Source organism: Triturus cristatus, chromosome 6, assembly GCF_964204655.1.
Source record: "Triturus cristatus chromosome 6, aTriCri1.1, whole genome shotgun sequence".
NCBI lineage: Eukaryota > Metazoa > Chordata > Amphibia > Caudata > Salamandridae > Triturus > Triturus cristatus.
Genome location: NC_140589.1, coordinates 669,583,224 through 669,606,296, shown reverse-complemented (window position 1 = coordinate 669,606,296; position 23,073 = coordinate 669,583,224). Strand labels below are relative to the sequence as shown.

Here is a 23,073-nt window from a genome sequence, read left to right as displayed (position 1 = left end):
TTATTTATCTTAAAAATCTCCACCTCCAATTGCCTTGCATCTACCTTATCCCACTTTAAGGAGACCCCTTGATTCTGGCTGTATTTTATTGGCTGTTCCGGGGTCTGAACTCTCTCAAGGACAGGGTTCAGACTTGATTAAGGGGTTATGGTCGCTAGCAGGATTCACTTCAATCTGAAAATCATTAACGAGATGAGTATACCTGCTAGAGACCATGGCGAAATCAATTACGCTCATTTGGCCCCCTGTACCTTGAATGGTGGGTATACCCGATGGTCTAGAAAAACTAGGCGTGTCCAGAACACAAAGTTCATTAATCGTAATGATATTATTCAAAGCATCCCTTTGTTTTGAGTGCTTAAAATGTGCCAAAGGCTGATCACTTAAGTCTACCAAACCACAGACTCTAGTCCCGCTAAACTTGCACAAAGCACAATTAAAATCACCTATCCACATAATAAAAAGGGGAAATACGATGTTAGTCACTTTAACAATCTCATCTTGTAATTTTTCAATAACCGATGTAGCATGGGCATCAAATATATTGTAGTACCAATTTATTAGAAGCAAGGGTACTAGAAATAAATCCTTGATCATAAGCATTTGGTACCAGGGAGATTCCACCAATGAAACCGTTTTTATCATATTATACTTCACAGAAATAGCTGTCATGAGGCCACCCTTAGCTCTTCCAGCATGTGAGGGCTCAGTGTGAACATTAAACATTAGATATCCGTCCAAGCTATGGTCCACTCTACTCCAGGTTTCTTGAAGGCAAATTATATCAAAGGATTCGATGAATTTTAACCACACCGGGTCCTCGAGCCTCTGAGAAAAACCAGCTATGTTCCATGAGATCAAGCGGAAAGGGCAACCCTCAGCCAGACTATCTTCTTTCCCCAAGAATATTGTTACTTTCGGCTGGTTCACATCACTCTCACCCTGAATTATTCCTACAGGATTGATTACTGCATCAGGAGGTGCCAATTTTAATTGTCTGGTGTTGTCTCTCCCACTCTGATTTACTACCATATAAGTATTTTCTATGCCCAAAGGTGCCGTTGCTATTTGTTCTACCTCTCCTCTCCCTCCCTTGTACGCCACTATGGGGATAATCAACGGATTAGAAGATGGACTTATATTGCTAACCGTCTCTACCCAAAAACCAACTGCTTCATCTGAGTTTTTCCTCCTGGGGCTAACAGCCATATCCCTAGCCGTATCTTTAACCCGCTATTAGAGATGCAATAGTTCCGGAGTCAATCCACCCCCTCCAATCCCATGAGTGGGTCGAACCTATTTCTTAGCGGTAGATACTGAGCTACCCAATCCAATCTGTTGTTACCAAAAGGTCTGCCCCTACCAGAATTCTGTGACAAACTAGGATTCACATAAGGGTAGAAATAATGTAGGCCTATTGACTGGATATCACCTGATCCGCCAAACCTTGGTTCCCTACATATATAGTCTACAGCCCAAGGATCTCGAAGGTTAACAATTATACAATCTCCCTCGAAATCCTTAGTACTATGGCCTAACCAAGCCACTCTCCTCACACCTAAAATCTCTGTATTAGAGCCCAGGGGTAATCTCCTATTCTTACTAACCCAGAAAATGACTTTATTCTTAAGTTCCCTATCTGATTCGTGGGATTCTGGGCTAAGTTCTGGTACCCCTGTTAAGATAATAGTGAAAGGCATAGATTCCGGGGGGAGATTTACACATGGGAGCCTCTTTCTTGGCACTTCTCTGTCCTGGGGTGCATCACTCAAAGACTGTCTGACCACTTGCTTTGGATTAGGAGCCTGTTTAGAGGGGACCACCATGGCTACCTCAGTGCGTTGAGCTTTTCTAATTGCTACACCTTTTTCCCCTGTGGCTGGTTGAGTATTCTGAACTACGGCAGTTACATTTGTCACAGAATGAGCGGCTTTAGCAGTCCTAGCATTTCCTGAGGGTACAGTTGGAGGGACTCTAACATCCTTGCTTTCTATGCTTTTAATCAGCGCGTCGAGTTTTGACGTGTTCCCTTTAGCCATTAACTCTAACTGATCTAATTTTTCTTTGATTAGTTTTGTTCGATTGATCAGGGGCAATATTAATGACCTTACTAGTGTTTCCATTTTGACAAGAAGATCGTCATTGGGATTCTGTTGGTTCAGAGGTAGAACAGTGTTAGTTAGAACACCATTTGGGATAGGAGACTGGACCACAACCCATGGGGAATCGCTGGGGTTTGGGGTTTTTGTCAGTCTCATGCCACTACCCTTCCTATGACCTCCCCCTCTCTTCTTTTTTCCAAGTTTAGGAGTTAAAATACAATTCTTATTTACTCCCCCCGTCACCTGATCTTGTTCTTGTTCTAACCGGGGGGCAGGAGTAGAAGACGTTGGTGTGGAGGTTCTGCAGCTCAAGCCACTGGAAAGAGAACTAAGTGAGTTTGAACTCAACATAGAGACGGTACCTAAACCACCTGGCCCCTCCTCTGATGAGCAAGGGATTGGGCTAGTGGCTACCAGAGGGGCCGGGTCATCACAATGGGCCGGTGTTACAGCAGACCCGATCGCACCCAGAGAGGACCGCTTGCCCGTCAAAATATCAATCGACAGGCGCTTTTCTGTAAGAGCTATTTCCTTTTCTAAAATTCTGGTAGTCCTTGTGAAGAACTGATCCAATGTGCCTGTAACTAGACCAGCGTTTGTATTCAAGGTAACCAATCTATTTTTCCCTGAACGTAAAGCCATAATGACAGGTCAACAGTAGTCAATAAACAATTATTAGGGGAATAAACTGTAACTGTATATAATATAGTAACACCGTGTAGTATTAAAACTTAGAATCAAATAAGGTGGCCCAGCCCAGCCTTGGTCGTCCTTGGACGGCCCGCCCTTTGCCCGGGCTTCGCCCACGCGCGTCCCGCGTGCGCGGATCAGATAGAGGTTAAGTAGGAGGAGATAGGGGCGGGAAGAGGACCAGCTGCGGCAGATCGAGCGCCGCACTGCACGCTGGTCCTCGCAGTCCCGCGGCGATCTGGGGGTCAGTCTCTTCCCCTTGCACCAATGTCACCCTGCAGTAATCCCCACTCGAGCAGCACCAGGTAAACAGTATCCGCCTGAGGTTTTATTCACCGGGGAGATAGGGGCGGGAAGAGGACCAGCTGCGGCAGATCGAGCGCCGCACTGCACGCTGGTCCTCGCAGTCCCACGGCGATCTGGGGGTCAGTCTCTTTCCCTTGCACCAATGTCACTCTGCAGTAAGCAGTAATCCCCACTCGAGCAGCAATTCAAATGACAGCTAAAAATACCTTTGACACACCACCACATAGGTATTGTGCGTTTCACCATTGCATTAATACCCAAGGAGTTGTGTGCATCTTAACATGCTAAATATTCTAGGCAAAGGCTCAGAATAACATCACTGTTACCAAGCATTTGCAAAGTCAATAGGTCTCGCCAACAAGAACTATTGGCTTTGACAATGTGTATTTGCCATGTTGTACACCAGTGTGGCTGCTCTTCAGCATGGTTAAAAGTTAGTGGCATGGAGTGGCCTTGAGGGGAGTGGTAGGAGTAGAGTATCATAGACTGGATTTGTTGGAGTTGAGTTTTGTTGAGTGGAGTAGGGTGAGTAGAGTGTCATACAGTTGAGTAGAGTTCAGTGGTTCAGTGTCAGAGAGTGTTGTAGAGTGCAGAGTCGTAGACTGGAGTACCGTAGAGTGGAATGGGGTGGAGTGGATTGAGGTAGTGGGTGAATTGGATTGGAGTAGATTGGGGTGGAGTGAGGTGGATTAATTTGATTGGAGTGGGGTGGATAGAAATGAGGTGAGGTGGATTGGATTGAGGTGGATTGGAGTAGGGTGAATTAAAGAAGGGTGTTAAGATTGGTTTGGGGAGGATTGGATTTGGGTGGATTGGAGAGGGGCGAATTGATTTGTATTGGAGTGGGGCAGACTAGAGTGGTGCAGATTGGAGTGGGGCAGATTGTTTTGGATTGGAGCTGATTGGATTGGGGCAGATTGGAGTGGGGCTGATTGGAGTGGGGGACACTGTTTTGGACTGGAGAGGGGCAGATTGTTTTGGATTGGAGTGGGGCAAATTGTTTTGTATTGAGTGGAGCAGATTGTTGTGGGGAAGGTTTTTGGGATTGGAGTGGGGTGGATTGGATTGCAGTGGGATTGATTTGGGAGGGGTGGATTGTATTGGGTTGCGGTGGTTTGGATTGGAGTGGGGTAGATTGGATTGGGGTGGGTTGGACTGGAGTGGGGTGGATTGGAGTGGGGTGAATTGTGGTGCATTGGAGTGAAGTGAATTAGGATGGAATGGGTGGACTGGGATGAGGCAGAAAGGGGCGAAGCAGATTGGAGTGGGGCATATTGGAGTGGGGCAGATTGTTTTGGATGAGTGGCACAGATTGTTTTGGATTGGATGGGGCAGATTGCTTTGGGTTGAAGTGGGGCAGACTGTTTTGGATTGGAATGTGGCAAATTGTTGTGGGGCAGACTTTTGGGATTGGATTGGATTGGAGTGGGGTGGATTGGATTGCAGTTGGATGGATTGGGGAGGGGTGGATTGGATTTGGTTGAGGTGGAGTGGATTGGAGTGGGGTAGATTGGATTGGTGTGGGGTGGATTGGATTGGGGTCTGGTGGATTGGCGTGGGGTGAATTAGGATGGAGTGGGTGGACTGGGGTGAGGCAGAATGGAGTGGGGTAGATTGGAGTGGGGCTGAATGGAGCAGAGCAGATTGTTTTGGATGGAGTGGGTTAAATTGGAGTGAGCAGATTGGATTGGAGTGGGAGGATTGGAGTGTGGCGGAGTGGAGGTGTTTTTCTGGGGTGGATTGGATTAAGAGGGGCGGATTCGTGTGTTGTGAGGTGAAGTGGATTGGCGTGGATTGGAGTAGTGTAGATTGGAGTGGTGTGCATTGGGGTGTACTGCAATATTATCTCTAAAACATCATTTCAGAAAATACACATAAGAAAGATACAATGTAGCTTGCAATAAAAGAATCCTCATCTTTTGAGAACAGCACCCACAAGCAAAATCAAAACAAAACTTGACTGCAAAGTAATCAAAGACTTGGCAAAATAAAAGAAACTTAACTAACAGGCGTTCCGCACTTAGCTGCATTTACTAGACAGCCCTCTAAGTTTAGCACTGGTGACCTGGGCTGGGAAGCAAACATGCTAGTCCCTCTGTGGAATAAAATGTAGTGATTCAACATTATAGCGCTGTGTGGCCAAGGACAGGGCCCCCCTGCCATGGGCCTCCTAGCACTATATAATGGCTACAAAGCCCTGCAAAAGGGGCCCACATCTAGACCTTGCAGCCTGATGGAGTGCTGCGAGGCCCACCTGCCTTGGACTTCGCAGCACTGGATAATGGCCCAAGTACCCGTGGATGTGGCCCCACACCTGACCTTGCAGCCTGATCCAGTGCTTCCATGGTGCCAATGCAAGCGTTGGAAATTAGTCCAACAAATAGCAATATTTAAGGTGCAGACAGTGCAGTCGACCCCTCAACCCCATGGCCCCCGTTAAGGTGCCACATTTTTCAAAAATAATACTGGCATCTTCTATGTGTGTTTTGGAATTCTGGAAGGTGCCTGGGCCAGGGTCGGACAGGGACAGAAATCAGGCCTTGGCAAAAGTAACGCCCCCTAACAGTACCGTGACGGTGCATCGCTGACCGGGGTAACACCGGCGCTTCTCCTCCCCAGCATAAATTACATTGACTATTCAGTCTCTGAAACCACGACGGGTAAAAGTGCGGCCCCCCCCCCCCACCCATTAACGAATTAGATAGCTTAAAAAGTGGCCCATATTTGCAAATCAGGACCGTTTTAAACTTATTAAGCCAATGTAGCAAGCAAAGTGCAATGTGTTTCACTATTTATTTGTGTATTTATATACCCATGTACTTACCTGTACTTGCGGTATTGTTACCTATCTTTCTATCTGTTATGGTAACCGCTTGCGTTCCATGTCTTCTATTGTTTATTTATATTATCTTTGAAGTTGATGGAGTGTATTGGAATTCAGGGTAACAGCAGTTGCCTAAGGATTGTGAGCTTGCCAGATGCATTCAAGGTTGTGTGTCTGTTGTGGTAATAAACTTCAGCCTTACTTCAATATTGGACTCTTAGTGTTAGATCTGGAACACTGAGCCACCCCATACTATAGTCCAGCTTTAGGAGTGTTTTGCAAGATATGAGAGACCGCATGCATTTTTGCTTGTTGCAGACAATGTTTGTGGTAATATCAGATAAATCAACAGTAAAAGCCGGCCCACCAGGCCATAAAACAGGCCCACAAACAAGCTCATACACCCATCTGTGAGACCAGCCTTCGGGCACTGCTAGCTTGCCCTATTGACAAGACAGACCCTGGCCAGGGCCAGGAAACGGTGCTAAAACAACTGTTCATGTAAAAATCATAAAGGTTGTTCTTTCAACACAGCAATTCTGCCTCTTTTTACTTTAAAAAACATTTAGGAAGAATCTAGAAAGTGTTACTTTGAGAATTTTTGTTCTCATGTTTGGTGTCTTCAATATGTTTTCTATGGGGAAAAATACAGGATTTCAATCATTTTTCCTAACACTTCTTTTTACTCGTCTAAAGCATACCAGCAGGGCCAGAAAACTACTGGTGAGGTGGCAACTCTAGCTCTGTTGCCAGTGCACCTGCATCACTATTGATAAATACGCCCCTGACAGTCAGCGGTGCGGTGCCAGAGCCAACAGACGCTGTCTAACAGCTTGAGTCGTGGCACCTTTTGTCCACCACCGCTTGAAGGGTACAGCCACACACCCCTGTCCCAAACCCGAGGTTGGCTGTATCTGTGCTCCAAGAACAGCCCCTGGACACAGTCTGCTTCTGCAATGCATAATTCCACAATGGTCCACAACTCCCCAGGCAATATACCAGCACTCCTCCTCTCAGAATACAAGACACTAGCAGCCTGCGTGATGATCATATAAATGCCAGGCCCTTGAGACGCTGTATCACAGCACCCATGCTGCTCTATAGCCTGCAGTGCAGTGTCTTGCAAGCTTCCATTTCGGCATTTGCTTGGATGCACAGGTGAAATCTCACCTCATGAATATTAACCAGGCAGGATTTCTGTGAAACCTATGTATTGCCTCCCTGCACGGTACTAGTTCAGTGGATCTATCGCAGCACAAGCAATTGACAGGGTTGCATCGCTGATGATGTGCAAACATTTGCTTTGCAATGCTCCCTGACCACCAGTCTATCTGGGAAATAAAGTCTAACTGTTTGGAATTTAAGGCCCCAAAATATGTTGCTGCCCAGGGCCCCAGAAAAAAGTTAGGGTGAACTTCTTGTAGCAATGCATCCATGCTCCACAGACTTCGATACTCTGGCTGTAAAGCCCCCTAAAAGCCTGCTTATTCCTTGCAATGCACTCAACCTTTACAGTTAATTGATTGTTAGCCCTCTGAGATGATGGTGCCTCTTTGTCACTTGAAATCAAAAAGGGTACCAATGGCAACAGATTTTTTTTTATACTGCGTAGCACACTGTCTTACGAAAATAGCACCAAAAAGCATTAAGCGTCATTCGAGGTCACCTTGTTGCCCTTGACTGGCAATTAGGTGTGATTTAATGCTGATCTCGATGTAGCACGGGTCAGATACAGAATTTCTCCAGTTGGGCAAGGCTGCATGTTGTTGCTAACAAGAGCTCCACAAGGCCACATACATTCCCCCCAACATCCTGCTGAAACAGATTTGCTGCTGCGGAAAAGCTTAATGCTAGAACAACCTGAATCTTTGGTCCAGTGGCAACGCACCTTCATTGGCTAGACTTTGCAAGGTTGTCCCAGTCCTGGTAAAGTCTTTGAAGCCAAAAAGTTTCAAAGTCCCAGGTTTTTCAGGATGTTAGGAGGAGTACACTTTGACAGAGCCAAGGCTTCCAGGACCTCAGGAACAGCACTTAGGGGTTCAGTACTCAGTCCAGCAGAGCCACCAGCATGTTCCAGGGCAGATCCAGTTGGAACTGGTCAGTAAGGCTCTACAGGGAATGGGTTTCTAGTATCTAGTTGTGTCCCTGTAGCTTAACAGGTCAGCCAACTGACCCCCTAGAGTCCACTTTTTATCCTGGGTACATGGGGGAGCAAGTCCAGCCTTTCAAGCTCCTCACTGGTCTCAATGGTAGGTGCAGTCCTCCTTCTGACTACCAGAGTTCCATAGAAGGGGAGGTGACCTATTTATGCCTGACATCAGCCTGTTGGTGGCGGTGACTCCTGGCCCCTCCTAATCAGTAGAGTAAAAGTTCCCATGGGTAAACCAACCCACTTTGAAGCAGTTCCCAAAGTGTCCTTCTCTACCTAAAACCAATATGTCAGCATTTTTCTTCCCCTGTGCAAAGCTCTTGTGCCCACTTACCGGGTGATCAGGGAAATGAGCAACCCCTCCTCTGTGTCACTCAAAAGCGGTTCTGAGGGAAGCTGCCCATCCTTCTGGGATTGGTGCCTGTCTGACTAAAGGGACAAAGGAAGGGGGCAGGCCCAGATGTTAGCTACATTTACATGTGACAGGGTAGGCCTCTTTTTAAAGTTAATTAAGTTCTGGGGCACAGCAAGATGGCCTTCCTGCCAAAGGTGTAGCACACCTCATCATGGCCTTTGACTCAGCTCAGGGAGCAAGCTCACACCTCATCAAGGGACTATTCTGCTCCCGAGTAACAGTTGGAAGCTCATGCAAATGGACTTGTAGAGGCTTTAGGCACATAACTTTTTAAAAGTACCTGTTATAAAATATGTATTACAAACCCAACTTTACGAATTAGTTGGGGTTGTGATACCTATTTTAAAAAGTCAAAGAACGGACTTTGTAGCTGTTTCCTAGGCAGAGATGATGTTATTTCATTTTAACATATGGAATAGCCAGCACTGCTATAGTGAAAATAGCTTTTGGGACCTTGTCACTGCAAGAACATGTTTGACATTAAACTTGTACATGTCCTATATTTAAATTCCATGTGCCCTGCCCTATGGGCATCAAGGTCTACTTAGAAGTGACTTATTAACATTTTAAAGGTGGGGTTTAGGCCTGTCAAATTGAGTTATTTTGGCAGGTTGAATTGGAAGTTTTAAAACTGCACAGACAAATCACTTGTCGTCAATTCTCCAGACCTCTTTGTGCCATTGAAGCAAAATGGGAAACATGGGTGGGCCCCCTAGATGACCGCAACTGCAGTGACGCTAGGATGGCACCACATGTGACCTTGAGACTCTGGGTCATAAAACAAATTACCTATGCTTTACCTTCCTGACGCTGCTGCAGCTGTGACAGGCACAAAAGCATCCTTCACCTACATGGTTTAGATGCTCTGAGGGGGATCACCAATTTTTTCCATACAATTTATGCCTTAAACGGCACTGTTTGTTTTTATACATTGCAAAATCAATAAAATGTGGTTTATTAAATAAAACTGCACAGAAAGGCTAAAGGTCATTGTAGTGGGTGGCATAATGGGTGCTTCAGTCCACTAGCGTTATTTAACTCACATGGCCTGGGTACACCTTATAGGTAAGCTAAAATGGCAAATAGGAGTATTGCTAATTTCAAACTTTTTAGGGGGTCAGAGCACATGCACTGAGTTGTGGTTTGGAGAGTTCCAGTGCACAGAATCCCCAAACCAGCAATAAAATCTAGCAAAAAAGTGGAGTTTATCACGCAAAAGGGGCATTTTCCCTCATACCACAAGATTCAAATAAATGTATAGGCTTGGGTTGTTATACCCTTCTTACATATATTGAGTGGTCAGCATGTTGCTGCCTCTGTTGTAATGCCTGAATGGTCTTAGACATTCTTCTGGACCATATTGACCCATCTGGCTACTCTTTTCCTATTTTAACAGCCTTGTCTAGGTTGAGAAAGTGAATTGAAACATATTACATTTTCCTTGGTCCCTATTTGATTTATTTTGTCATTCCTGCAAGGAAACATTGTGACCAAGAGCATATTATGACCAGAATATAATTAATAAACTTTTAATCTCTTGTGAAAAAATTGAGTTGCATTCTTTTCTCCATGTATCTGAGCCCCTCCTAAATGTTTATTCAATAATGCAAATAACCCACACACGTGTTCACTCAACATTCAGCATGGCTGTTTCTGTGTCCTGCATTAAACTCTACTAACCTACTGTAAGTTATTACCTCATGATAAGGGAAGTGTCTTGCTGCAGGAGTTTGGGTGTTTCCCAATTATTAGGGTGAAAAACATCATCCTTATGTCAGAAATAATTCCTTTGTTGTATCAAAGCATCATCTCGTTATGAGCAACATCACTTATCACTGCATTCCCAGAATGTCGCTTTCTAAGAGCGGATCTCTTCAAAGTTTGAGTGCTCGTCCTTTTGTCTCTGGGAGCCTCATATTGTGCATGTATGCAGCGCATGTACTATACATGTGCGCAAGCGTAATGACGACATTGTGTTGTGTAATTTTTAAATATTTTTTTTGCTAAATTTACAAATCTATTTCTGTAGAAACCTGCCTTTTCTCTTAAGAACATATAATTATTACATGGTAGCTGGTGCCACATGCAGGCGTAGATGATTCATATATTCTACACAGTACTAAAATACAAGTGGATTTCTGGTATGTATCTCCCGTTTGTGTCTTATCCTTTTTCATGCAATAAAGCTGCGAGAATTCATTGGCGTCTAAGAAAGCAAATATCCAGGATAACAGTCTTGGTCTCATTTGCATCTCTTACTACTGCCAAGAGAGCTTAGCTGTAAACCATGTAATAGATCTTGTGAGTCAGAATGTTCAGAATTATGTAATATGTAGTTTAACATTACTTATGCCTCCTTTATCTTCAGAAAAATTATGACGGTTGTCCCTTCCTGTCATTAGGACTTATTTAAAAAAAAAATATATATATATAATGGTTTTCAATGATATTTGGAATATAATGCGTTTCGATCAACTTCATAATTTATGCATCTGTTGTTTGTGGGCAATTGATATATCCATTCCTGATAATGTTCGTTAGAGGACAGTAATCTTGCACTGAATCTTTCTGTTAGAAATGGGATTTCTGGCTGGCTAAGGCGTGCGCCTAAGCCTGGCAGAAACCACCACTCTAGTCAGGGCAAGGAAGTTACACGCCAAAGATAATCCCTTCTCACCCCCTTGGTAGCTTGTCACGAGCAGTCAGGCTTATCCCGGAGGCAATGTGTAAAGCATTTGCGCACGCACACAGCAACAACATCCCAGGCCCACCACAAAAGAAACTCCACACAAGGTTATATATAAAGAATAGCCTTTGTATTATCATAACACATTAGAATGGTAATCACACAATATACAGTGTGCCAACTGGCACTGGGCAATATTTACAAGGGATTATGTACACATGACAGGGCCACATGGACCACTGTCAGAACCATCACAAAGTGAACTTAGTAAATATAGAATTTAGCATAAACATAGAACACAACCAGTACTACTGGTAATCACTGCACTTAGCATCAGCCTGTAACATCAACTGCATTAGGCTCAGTCTCATATTAGGCGCCAACGCATTGTACGCCCGCTTCAGCATAACCACATTACACAATTCTCTCACAAGTCTAAACACATTAAACTCTAACCTCCTAAGCATAACTACTTAGGGAATAACTCTCACTAGCATATGCAAACCCACCTCATATTCATAACGCACATTTAGAGGTATCAACACAGGGTGCGTAACCATACTACATACATTACATTTCCTAGCACCACATCATATTTAGCACAAAAGTCACATTAGAAGTCTAACGCATTGGACACCAACGTCCTAATCATAACTCACAGTAGGCATAATCACATGAACATAAATCACACTAGGGCCTGGCGCCCTATAAATCTAACCACGCCCCCCCCCCGGCCAACTGGCCATCTCAAACAGGGCTCAACATGCCCTAGGTCCCAAGAGTCAGGGTTGCTGCCTAGGCAATGAAAGTCAAGGGTGCGCCACTGCGCCAACCTAAACGTGGCAGCTGCCCACTACTTGCTGGGCAGCTGGAAAAGTGTGGGGCAAAGGAGCGCATCTGACTCCTGACTTCACAAAACCCCAAGAGAACGGTGCGCCTAAACGATGCAGCTGCCCACTACTTGCTGGGCAGCTGTAAATACTCAAATGCGGTATGGGCTTTCAGTAGCCCTCGAAATCAATGTGCCCAATGTGGGAGCCACAAGGGGCTCTGTACAGAAATACTGCTCCGGTTGGAGCCACACGGGGCTCTAAAAATGCTTATGCCAGTGTTGGAGCCACACGGGGCTCTGCAAACAAGTAATGCCCCCAAGAACGTGGCGCGCACTGGCGCTGTATATAATTATGTGCATGGTGGAGCCACGCACAGGCTCTGAAAAATGAACATGTCCCCTTTGTTGGAGAGAACACGGGCCCTCCTGGCCCCCACGGGGCTTGCAAATAACTTGCCCCATCGTTGGAGAGAAAACGGGCCCTCCTGGCCCCCACGGGGCTTGGAAATAACTTGCCACATCGTTGGAGAGAACACGGGCCCTCCTGGCCCCCACGGGGCTTGGGAATGACTTGCCCCATCGTTGGAGCCCGCAGGCTCTGACAATGACTATGCCCTCGTTGGTCGGAGCAGCCCTCTGGCAGGTGGGGCCGCCCAGGAAGGAAGCACTAGCACCCAACAACATGCCCAGGTTGGAGCGGCCCGAAACGGCGGGTGCGCTCACGGAAACCGACACAGTGCCCTCACTGGCACCAAACCGCCCATCTTGCCCCCACTCACCGGGACTTCACCTGGCGAGGCTCCGGATGGCTGGGCTGTACGCGGGGCTCTCTTTAGACTTCACCTGGCCCCCTCCTGGGACCCAGGACTTCGGCCTCTTCCCGCCGTGCTTCTCCAGTCTCCACAGAGCTGGACTAGGCCCGGCAGCACTTCTCCTTACGCCGCGGGGCTCCCTCAACTCACGGGAGCCCTGCGAGGCACGCACAGACTTCCGCGCCGCCTTCTTTTCTTCTGGACCACTCTGTGGGCGCGGGGCTTCCCTTGGAAGGCGGAAGTCCCGCCCCACGACGCTGCCTGACTTCCGGTTTTGCGGCGCAGCTCCGGCGGTGTATACAAGGGGTAGGCTCCCTCCCAAGTTTAAATTGGGAGCGGGGTGGGCACCCGCTTTAGTCACGGGCGAAGTCGCGGGGTGGGCACCCGCGCACAAAAATAATTAAATAAGCGGGGTGGGCACCCGCATGTAGATACCACGATAAGCGGTGTAGGCTCCCGCAATTAGGCATACCAGCTAGGTGGGCACCCGCTCGGTTTTGGGAAAAGCGCGAGGGACTCCCTATGTTGGGATTCCCTCAAAACAGGTGGCAGCTTCGCGCTGCGCCGCCCACGCTCTCGTCCTGCTGGCCAAATCATTAAAAGATAGCGCTCCCAGGGCGCTGGAGGCAGAAAGAGGTCCTGGAAAACGGACTAAGTCCCAGGGCGCCAAAGTGTAGGCAAAGTCTCTGTAGGGTCCTGGAAATAAAAGGGGGCAAAGCATAAAGGTCCCAGGAAGAAGTCCTCCAGGCATCCAGGGGCTGGGCAGGGCCCAGGGAGGCAAACCTTCCCCTGGACCCCAGCAGCAGCACGCCCCTGGTAGTTTCAAGTCAAGAACAAGAACCTTTTCTTGGGGTCACAGCCCCTTCTTTTATACACACATTTCCCTTTGTGACACAGCACAGGCAAGGGGGGAACCAGATACAACTGGTTCAGGAGCACTTGAGCACTTTGTTTTGCTCAGCCCCTCTCTTCTATTCACAGGACAGGCCAGGGATATCAGACGCACCACAGGGGGTGGAGCCAGCATTGTGGAGGGAAGGCCCAGCCCTATTCAGGTCCCAGGTGCAACTCCTCCCTCCCATCTACATGCAGATCTCTCCATTCACCACCGGGCAGACTCACCCTGGCTACTGGAATTCCCCAGCCCTGTCATTCAAACTCCAGACAGGCAATTCACATCGTACAGCACACAGACATGCCAACCTCTAGAAGTGGCACTTCTCCTATAGTTATAATAAATCCGTGCACATCCTTGCGTAGCATTTATTCTCACGAGTTCGCACATACCAAACTCGCCCCTACACTCCTCTCACATCAGGAACTACCATGGACACACATATCCCCCATGCATTCCTATGGGAGGGCAGGCCAGTCTCACTACATGTAACACAGAGCGCATGCACTTTACACTGGGACACAGTGCTAAAGTGCCTAGAGGCCTAAAACTACTAACACTACATAGGGAAAAAGGCCAGGATAATTGCAAAAAGTTTAGGGGTGAACCTGCCAAAAGGGCCAGGTCCAACACGAGCCCCTTCCAGCCAAAACGCAGGGTAGACCAATCACTCCCTTGATGGGCTTCCCTGCTTTCAGGTGAGAAAACATGGACGCGGGCCCGCACTGCAGGGACACCCTCCGGTTCTATTCCACTCTGAACTCTTGTTGTTTTCTCTAAATAATAAAACACAACAACAATAAAATAAAAAAAATAAAAATAATTTTGGGCCCAACTAGGCTACCCCACGGGTACTCCCTAGTTGCCCACGGCCAGGACCAGGCCCTAGGCCACCCAGATACCACTGGTCCTTGCCAAACCACAGAGTGGGGGGCAGTAACCCCTGGTATACAATAACCATTCTCCACTCTCCCTCTCAGTGTAGTTTCAAACTACCACTCATCCTCCAACCTAGGGTCCGCACCCTCAGGCTGGCCAGAGGTCACGGGCAAGAATGCCCTACCTTACCTCTACTTCTGGGGTTCCGCACCCTCCCAGGGAAGCACCCACCAGAACACAACTCTTCCACCAGTCCAGGACCTCTATCCATCAACTGGTCTACCATCTGGGATCCACCGGGGTCAGAGGCGAGGATTCCCTCCCTCTGCACCCCTTCCACTGTAGAGCAGGGTCTCTTCACTTAAGATAAGCCCCACCTGCCCTCAGGACTACAGCTGCCCTCACGTCCAGATCCGGAAACACCGGCTACTGGCTCCCCAACCGAGGGACGTACCCTTTGGTCAGATGCCCGGCGAACCAGGACTTCACAAGCTTGATACATAACTAGCATCCAGGACTCTGACTACAGTCGCCCTTATGTCCAGATCCGGAAACACCGGCTACTGGCTCCCCAACCGAGGGACGCACCCTTTGGTCAGATGCCTGGCGAACCAGGACTTCCTGAGGGTGACACATCCCTAGCGTGTCGTGTGACAGTCTGCCTGGCGCAGAGCTCACGACCTCCTGTCCCTCTGACAGTGCGTGAAGATGCCCCAGGACAGAAGTGGCGTCACCATGGTCACTCATTGGTGGCTCAGCCCTTCTGGCCGGCCCCTGACCCACTGGTTCCCACTGGGGACCCTTTCCCCCTCTCACCCCTCAAAACTGAACCTCTGCACCCTCCACCTAGGAGTGGCACTACTAGACACCAAAACTGATAGAGCCTGACTACAGACACTCCCAGCTTACCTAAAACCAGAAGAACCACCTCGAAGAACAGTCCAACAGGGCAGACTAGGCTCCCTACCTGGTGTTCCCTCATGGAACCAACCAGTCCTGGAGACTGAGGTCGGGGTTCGGAATACGACCCAGTCTCACGCCCTCAACCAGTTCAGGCGTGAGGCCAGACAACCTCCTCACAATAAGGGTACCTAGCTGGGCTACTCTGAACCATCTCCGCCGCAAGGGTTTGTGGAGATACCTGCACCATTCTTCTAGGGTCACTCCCCAAAACAAGCTCCACAGACTCAAAAGAATTTATACACTCCAGGTGTTGGTGCGACTTCGGAAAACAATTACCGGGAGATTCTCTCTGACACAACAGACTGAAGAACCCCTTTAACACCATTTAATACTCAACCGTCAAGTGCAACACAACATTCATCCACACTCCCCGCAATACTGCCCCAGAAACACAACCTGCACCTCAACCTGGCAACCAGGTACCATACTCTGGGAACTGGGAATGGGACTTCTTGCACTGGACTACAAATCGCTGCCACCACTGGATCCCACCCTCCTGGGGACACCAGAAAACTGAAACAAAAAACTGCACTTAGGGGATAATCTACCCTCCCGAGCTAGTTACTCCATGCCAATTAAGTTACCACTGTAGGCCAACCCTAGAAATAGCAGACAGCACAGGGGCAGTACACTACTCCTTCAGCTTCAGACCAACCCAAGAAATAGCAGATAGTACAGGGGCAGTAACAACTCCTTTAGCTTGCGCTGCAGGCCAACCCCATAAATACCAATCTGCACAAGGGCAGTACAATACTCCTTCAGCTTCAGGCCAACCCAAGAAATAGCAGTCTGCACAAGGGCAGTCACTCCTCCAGATTCTCTGGTTTGCGTCCTTGGCAGGACACCCAACTCATAGTGCAACAAAAAAAAAACATTTCTAAAGAAATGACATTTAAAACAAACTTAGACACAATAATCGCTTTCCATGTGACTATCTAAAATGCAGAGTTTTGTAGTGTAGCCAGTTGTCGCAGTGGTACTGCGCAAATGCAAGTCCTAATCCCACCGCTGATCACCAATGTTAGAAATGGGATTTCTGGCTGGCTAAGGCGTGCGCCTAAGCCAGGCAGAAACCACCACTCTAGTCAGGGCAAGGAAGTAACACGCCAAAGATAACCCCTGCTCACCCCCTTGGTAGCTTGGCACGAGCAGTCAGGCTTATCCCGGAGGCAATGTGTAAAGCATTTGCGCAAGCACACAGCGACAACATCCCAGGCCCACCACAAAAGAAACTCCACACAAGGTTATATATAAAGAATAGCCTTTGTATTATCGTAACACATTAGAATGGTAATCACACAATATACACTGTGCCAACTGGCACTGGGCAATATTTACAAGGGATTATGTACACATGACAGGGCCACATGGACCACTGTCAGAACCATCACAAAGCGAACTTAGTAAATGTAGAATTTAGCATAAACATAGAACACAACCAGTACTACTGGTAATCACTGCACTTAGCATCAGCCTGTAACATCAACTACATTAGGCTTAGTCTCATATTAGGCGCCAACGCATTGTACGCCCGCTTCAGCATAACCACATTACACAATTCTCTCACAAGTCTAAACACATTAAACTCTAACCTCCTAAGCATAACTCATCTTAGGGAATAACTCTCACTAGCATAACCCATTAAATGCAAACCAACCTCATAATCATAACACACATTTAGAGGTATCAACACAGGGTGCGTAACCATACTACATACATTACATTTCCTAGCACCACATCATATTTAGCACAAAAGTCACATTTGAAGTCTAACGCATTGGACACCAACGTCCTAATCATAACTCACAGTAGGCATAATCACATGAACATAAATCACATTAGGGCCTGGCGCCCTATAAATCTAACCACCCCCCCATTCCCCGGCCAACTGGCCATCTCAAACAGGGCTCAACATGCCCTAGGTCCCAAGAGTCAGGGTTGCTGCCTAGGCAATGAAAGTCAAGGGTGTGCCACTACGCCAACCTAAACGTGGCAGCTGCCCACTACTTGCTGGGCAGCTTGAAAAGTGTGGGCAAAGGAGCGCATCTGACTCCTGACTTCACAAAACTCCAAGAGAATGGTGCGCCTAAACGATGCAGCTGCACACTACTTGCTGGGCAGCTGTAAATACTCAAATGCGGTATGGGCTTTCAGTAGCCCTCGAAATCAATGTGCCCAATGTGGGAGCTCTGTACAGAAATACTGCACCGGTTGGAGCCACATGGGGCTCTAAAAATGCTTATGCCAGTGTTGGAGCCACACGGGGCTCTGCTAACAAGTTATGCCCCCATGAACGTGGCGCGCACTGGCGCTGTAAATAATTATGTGCATGGTGGAGCCACGCACAGGCTCTGAAAAATGAACATGTCCCCTTTGTTGGAGAGAACACGGGCCCTCCTGGCCCCCACGGGGCTTGGAAATAACTTGCCCCATCGTTGGAGAGAACACGGGCCCTCCTGGCCCCCACGGGGCGTGGGAATAACTTGCCCCATCGTTGGAGCCCGCAGGCTCTGACAATAACTATGCCCTCGTTGGTCGGAGCGGCCCTCTGGCAGGTGGGGCTGCCCAGGAATGAAGCACTAGCACCCAACAACATGCCCAGGTTGGAGCGGCCGCAACGGCGGGTCCGCTCACGGAAACCGACACAGTGCCCTCACTGGCACCAAACCGCCCATCTTGCCCCCACTCACCGGGACTTCACCTGGAGTCGACGAGGCTCCGGGCGGCTGGGCTGCACGCGGGGCTCTCTTTAGACTTCAACTGGGCCCCCTCCTGGGACCCAGGACTTCGGCCTCTTCCCACCGTGCTGCTCCAGTCTCCACAGAGCTGGACTAGGACCTGCAGCACTTCTCCTTACGCCGCGGGGCTCCCTCAACTCACGGGAGCCCCGCAAGGCACGCACAGACTACCGCGCCGCCTTCTTTTCTTCTGGACCACTCTGTGGGCGCGGGGCTTCCCTTGGAAGGCGGAAGTCCCGCCCCACGACGCTGCCTGACTTCCGGTTTTGCGGCGCGGCTCCGGCGGTGAATACGAGGGGTAGGCTCCCTCCCAAATTTAAATCGAGAGCGGGGTGGGCACCCGCTTTAGTCACGGGCGAAGTCGCGGGGTGGGCACCCACGCACAAAAATAATTAAATAAGCGGGGTGGGCACCCGCATGTAGATACCACGATAAGCGGGGTAGGCTCCCGCAATTAGGCATACCAGCGGGGTGGGCACCCGCTCCGTTTTGGGAAAAGCACGAGGGACTCCCTACGTTGGGATTCCCTCAAAACAGGTGGCAGCTTCGCGCTGCGACGCCCACGCTCTCGTCCTGCTGGCCAAATCATTAAAAGATAGCGCTCCCAGGGCGCTGGAGGCAGAAAGAGGTCCTGGAAAACGGACTAAGTCCCAGGGCGCCAAAGTGTAGGCAAAGTCTCTGTAGGGTCCTGGAAATAAAAAGGGGCAAAGCATAAAGGTCCCAGGAAGAAGTCCTCCAGGCATCCAGGGGCTGGGCAGGGCCCAGGGAGGCAAACCTTTCCCTGGACCCCAGCAGCAGCACGCCCCTGGTAGTTTCAAGTCAAGAACAAGAACCTTTTCTTGGGGTCACAGCCCCTTCTTTTATACACACATTTCCCTTTGTGACACAGCACAGGCAAGGGGGGAACCAGATACAACTGGTTCAGGAGCACTTGAGCACTTTGTTTTGCTCAGCCCCTCTCTTCTATTCACAGGACAGGCCAGGGACATCAGACGCACCACAGGGGGTGGAGCCAGCATTGTGGAGGGAAGGCCCAGCCCTATTCAGGTCCCAGGTGCAACTCCTCCCTCCCATCTACATGCAGATCTCTCCATTCACCACCGGGCAGACTCACCCTAGCTACTGGAATTCCCCAGCCCTGTCATTCAAACTCCAGACAGGCAATTCACATCATACAGCACACAGACATGCCAACCTCTAGAAGTGGCACTTCTCCTATAGTTATAATAAATCCGCGCACATCCTTGCGTAGCATTTATTCTCACGAGTTCGCACATACCAAACTCGCCCCTGCACTCCTCTCACATCAGGAACTACCATGGACACACATATCCCTCATGCATTCCTATGGGAGGGCAGCCAGTCTCACTACATGTAACACAGAGCGCACGCACTTTACACTGGGACACCGTGCTAAAGTGCCTAGAGGCCTAAAACTACTAACACTACATAGGGAAAAAGGCCAGGATAATTGCAAAAAGTTTAGGGGTGAACCTGCCAAAAGGGCCAGGTCCAACACTTTCACTCCCTAGTTTTCAAATATTCATTTACCATCCAGGTCAACTGATCAGATCATTTTCATTCTAGTGCAATGGTCGCCAATTCTGTTGTTAATTTAGCAGAGCTGGATCTGATTGTATTCTTATGTTCCAATATTCTGGCTCTGACTTTAGGTGCGGCCATGGCTATGGATGAAGTACAGGAACACGTAATTCTGTAGAATACATTCTGGCTGCTACAGTTGTCTGTGTTACTAGCGCTGCACCCATGCTCCGCAGCCTGCAGCGCACTGACTGCCAGTCCACCGAAACTGACTTTTTGCTGACCCAAGCACTGTACCTGTTCTTTTTGGGGCCTACAATGCACTTGCCTCCAGGCCCACACACTCCTGAAACACTGCCTCACTGTATTTGGCACTGCACCCATGTTACTCTGCAGCGCCTTCAAGACACTGCCGGCTCTTGAAACTGTACTCCTGCTCCAGAGCTTGCTGTGTACTGACTGCAAGTTCCCCGAAAAGATGTTTCAGTTCTGCTAGCACTGCACCATGCTCCACAGACTTCACCGCTCTGGCTGCCAGGCCTCTGAGAGATAGCCTGCTCCTAGCACTGCAGCCATCTTCCACAATTCATTGACACTAAGTCCTCCGAGGCAATTCCACTGCTTCCATTCTCCAGGGCCTGCAGTGCGTTGAATACCAGCTCCCAGAAGCTATCCTTCTCTGCTACAATTCTCTGCTGGCACGAGTACATTGTCTGCTAGCTCCCTAAGATGGTAATTGTCCGTGGCGCCGCAGCAGAGACGTTTTAAGGCATGGGCAAGGTGGGCTCTGGTTAAGAAATAAAGTAGAGGTGGGGCACGCAGATTGGGAAATATATTATGGCTAAGAGTACTCAAGGTGGGCTCTGGCCCAGGGCTCTAGCTTTTCAGATGGCCTGATAGAGCCAGCTCTGTTACGCAGAGTATTGCCCTGCTGTCCTTGTGATAATTCTGAAACGGATTGTTTTAAATACAGTGTTCCTTTAATTGTTTTTTAATATGGGTATGTGCGAGAGTCTATTACAGACATTTTGTAGGGAAACGTTGTGTTTGTTACATGCAACATCTATAGAAAGGTTTTTTTTAGATCAAAACAGGACCTCACAACTGATATATGGGAGGCTGTCACAGAGATTATTTGCAGTAATATTAGTGAGCTGCTGCTGCTGTGTTACAATAGTGAAAAGATCTGTCACTATCCCTAAATATTAAACACGTTAAGAACTTGGACGACTCTTGCTCTTGTGCACTTAGTGACCTGACCAAAGAGGGCATGCAAAAGCTGAAATTGAATCATAAATTCAAAGCTACTCCCAACAGGGACCCCAAAATATATTTGGCGTATGGATCCAAAAATCCTTAAAATGTCCCTGCACTACACCCATGTTCCACAGTCTGCAGTTGTTGGAAAACGAGGCAGCATCTGTGAGGCCTGCACAAATAACATGACTACATTTGTCCTTCACTGGGAACCAAACACCCAATTGTAGCGCCTGACTCTCAGAGGGTAGCATTGCAGAGCAGTATGAGGCTTACTCAAGGGAGGTGGTGTGGGCTAGTAACCGCCATTTGCAGGTGCACACAAATAACACTCAATAATTGATTGTCCAGTCTGTACTTTGCTTTATAAAAGTAAGAGCACATTTATTAAACACACACACCACTCAATACTATGCACCAAATTACAAATATACATAAGTGAAAACACAGTAAAACACACTGACTTTCCCTGGCATGTTTCTTTCCAGCGTATAAAGCCTATTCCATATCACCACCCAATACTGCACAAGTCCTGCCACACCATTCACTTTGTAGCTGCTCCTGGACTGCGCACGCTAGGAATCTCCCCTGCGCAGCCCGTACACGTGTGCACACGCATGTACACATGTGTCTGCATGTAACCAGCCCGGTGTCCCTTACTCCAGCTGCTGCGCAGTGGCCTGGTCAAGCCAGGGGAACACCAGTAAAATCCCCATGCAGTCTCTTACATCCTGAGTTCACTGTGGGCGAGTCCCAACTTATGAGGCTCCCCCATGGTAAAAGCTCAACAATTAGGTGCTCAAAAAGCAAAAAAAAATCCGGGCGGCCCATAGTGTCAGAACCACCTTCTAACAGCAGTGCACTGCCTTCCAGTGCCCTAAGGCGCTGCCCAGTGGCGTAACGATAGATAGCCTCTGCAGCCCCCGTGGTGTGGGGGCCAAGAGAATGACTGCTCCTGGTACTGCAGAACATTGACTGTCTGTCCCTTGACACCCCCTCACTGCTTCAGGCTCAGTAGATGAAGTGAGCGACCATGTAGGTACATTTCATGTGTGACACCTTCAGTCAGTCGTGGCTTTTTAGAACGGAGCTCTATATGCCAGGCTTTGTAAGGAATTTACAATGTTTAATTATTTGCTAAATTAGTGAGCTGCTGCTGTGATACAATATTGAAAACACACATACCTCACTATCCCTGAATATTAGACATAAACAGATTTAGAATGTGGACCAGTGTGCCTGCGCACTGTCAGCGGCCAGGCATGAAAGAGCAGAAACTCGATCTTAAATTCAAAGCTGTAAGGAACGGGGAATACGCTTGACCCCGGGACCCCAAAATACTTAAACTGTCGCTGCCTTAAACTAGGATTGGGGGTGGCCCTTACTTTGAGGGTGCTGTTGGTCCAGTCGAAGGCCCAGAGGCTAGTTTCTCTGCACGCTACACTACTTACACTTCTCGGTTACCTGGCGACATATAGCTTGCTGCACAACGCACATTGCTATTGGTCTGTACGTACTTCTCATTCCTTTGCGCTGCCTCGTGAAGCAGGAAGAACGTGCTTGATGATCAACGACGCATACATTTACGAGGGTCAGACATTCGTACGGAATCTGCGTACTTTGTGGTTCGGAGTAACCTTAATGGTTAGTTGAGCTGTCTCTCCGCCCCCACGCAGATGGAACGCCCTCCGATATCATGTCAGCCTCTCTCCGACAAATCAAAGACTAGTTCAAATGCAAACGTGCTGTGAATAGAGACTAAGTGGAACGTTGCTGCCAAATGACGCAGATTGTTGTGCAAACAGTGGGCCTCTCTCTCTCTCGCTCTTCCGGCCAGTCAGTAAATACAGACGAAGTTCATTTGAGGACGGTACTTGTTGGCTCAATCGAAAATGTAAGCTAGTTTTGTTAGAAGACTAAGGAATTTTTTGCTATTTTTGTCATAAAATTGTATACTTTTTCTACCCGAAAACAATTGTCTCA

General features: G+C 48.2%; 1 protein-coding gene across 1 annotated transcript in view; it reads right to left on the bottom strand.

Moving 5' to 3' along the window:
* The window catches only part of RRAGD (Ras related GTP binding D), a 268,714-nt gene extending 245,970 nt beyond the window's left edge, over window positions 1-22,744 (bottom strand). Inside the window, exon 1 of the mRNA XM_085611168.1 lies at window positions 22,608-22,744. Within this exon, the coding sequence (XP_085467294.1) occupies window positions 22,608-22,614 (7 nt within the window). The 5' untranslated portion in view covers window positions 22,615-22,744. The remainder of the gene's footprint in view (window positions 1-22,607) is intronic.
* Window positions 22,745-23,073: the final 329 nt, after the last annotated feature.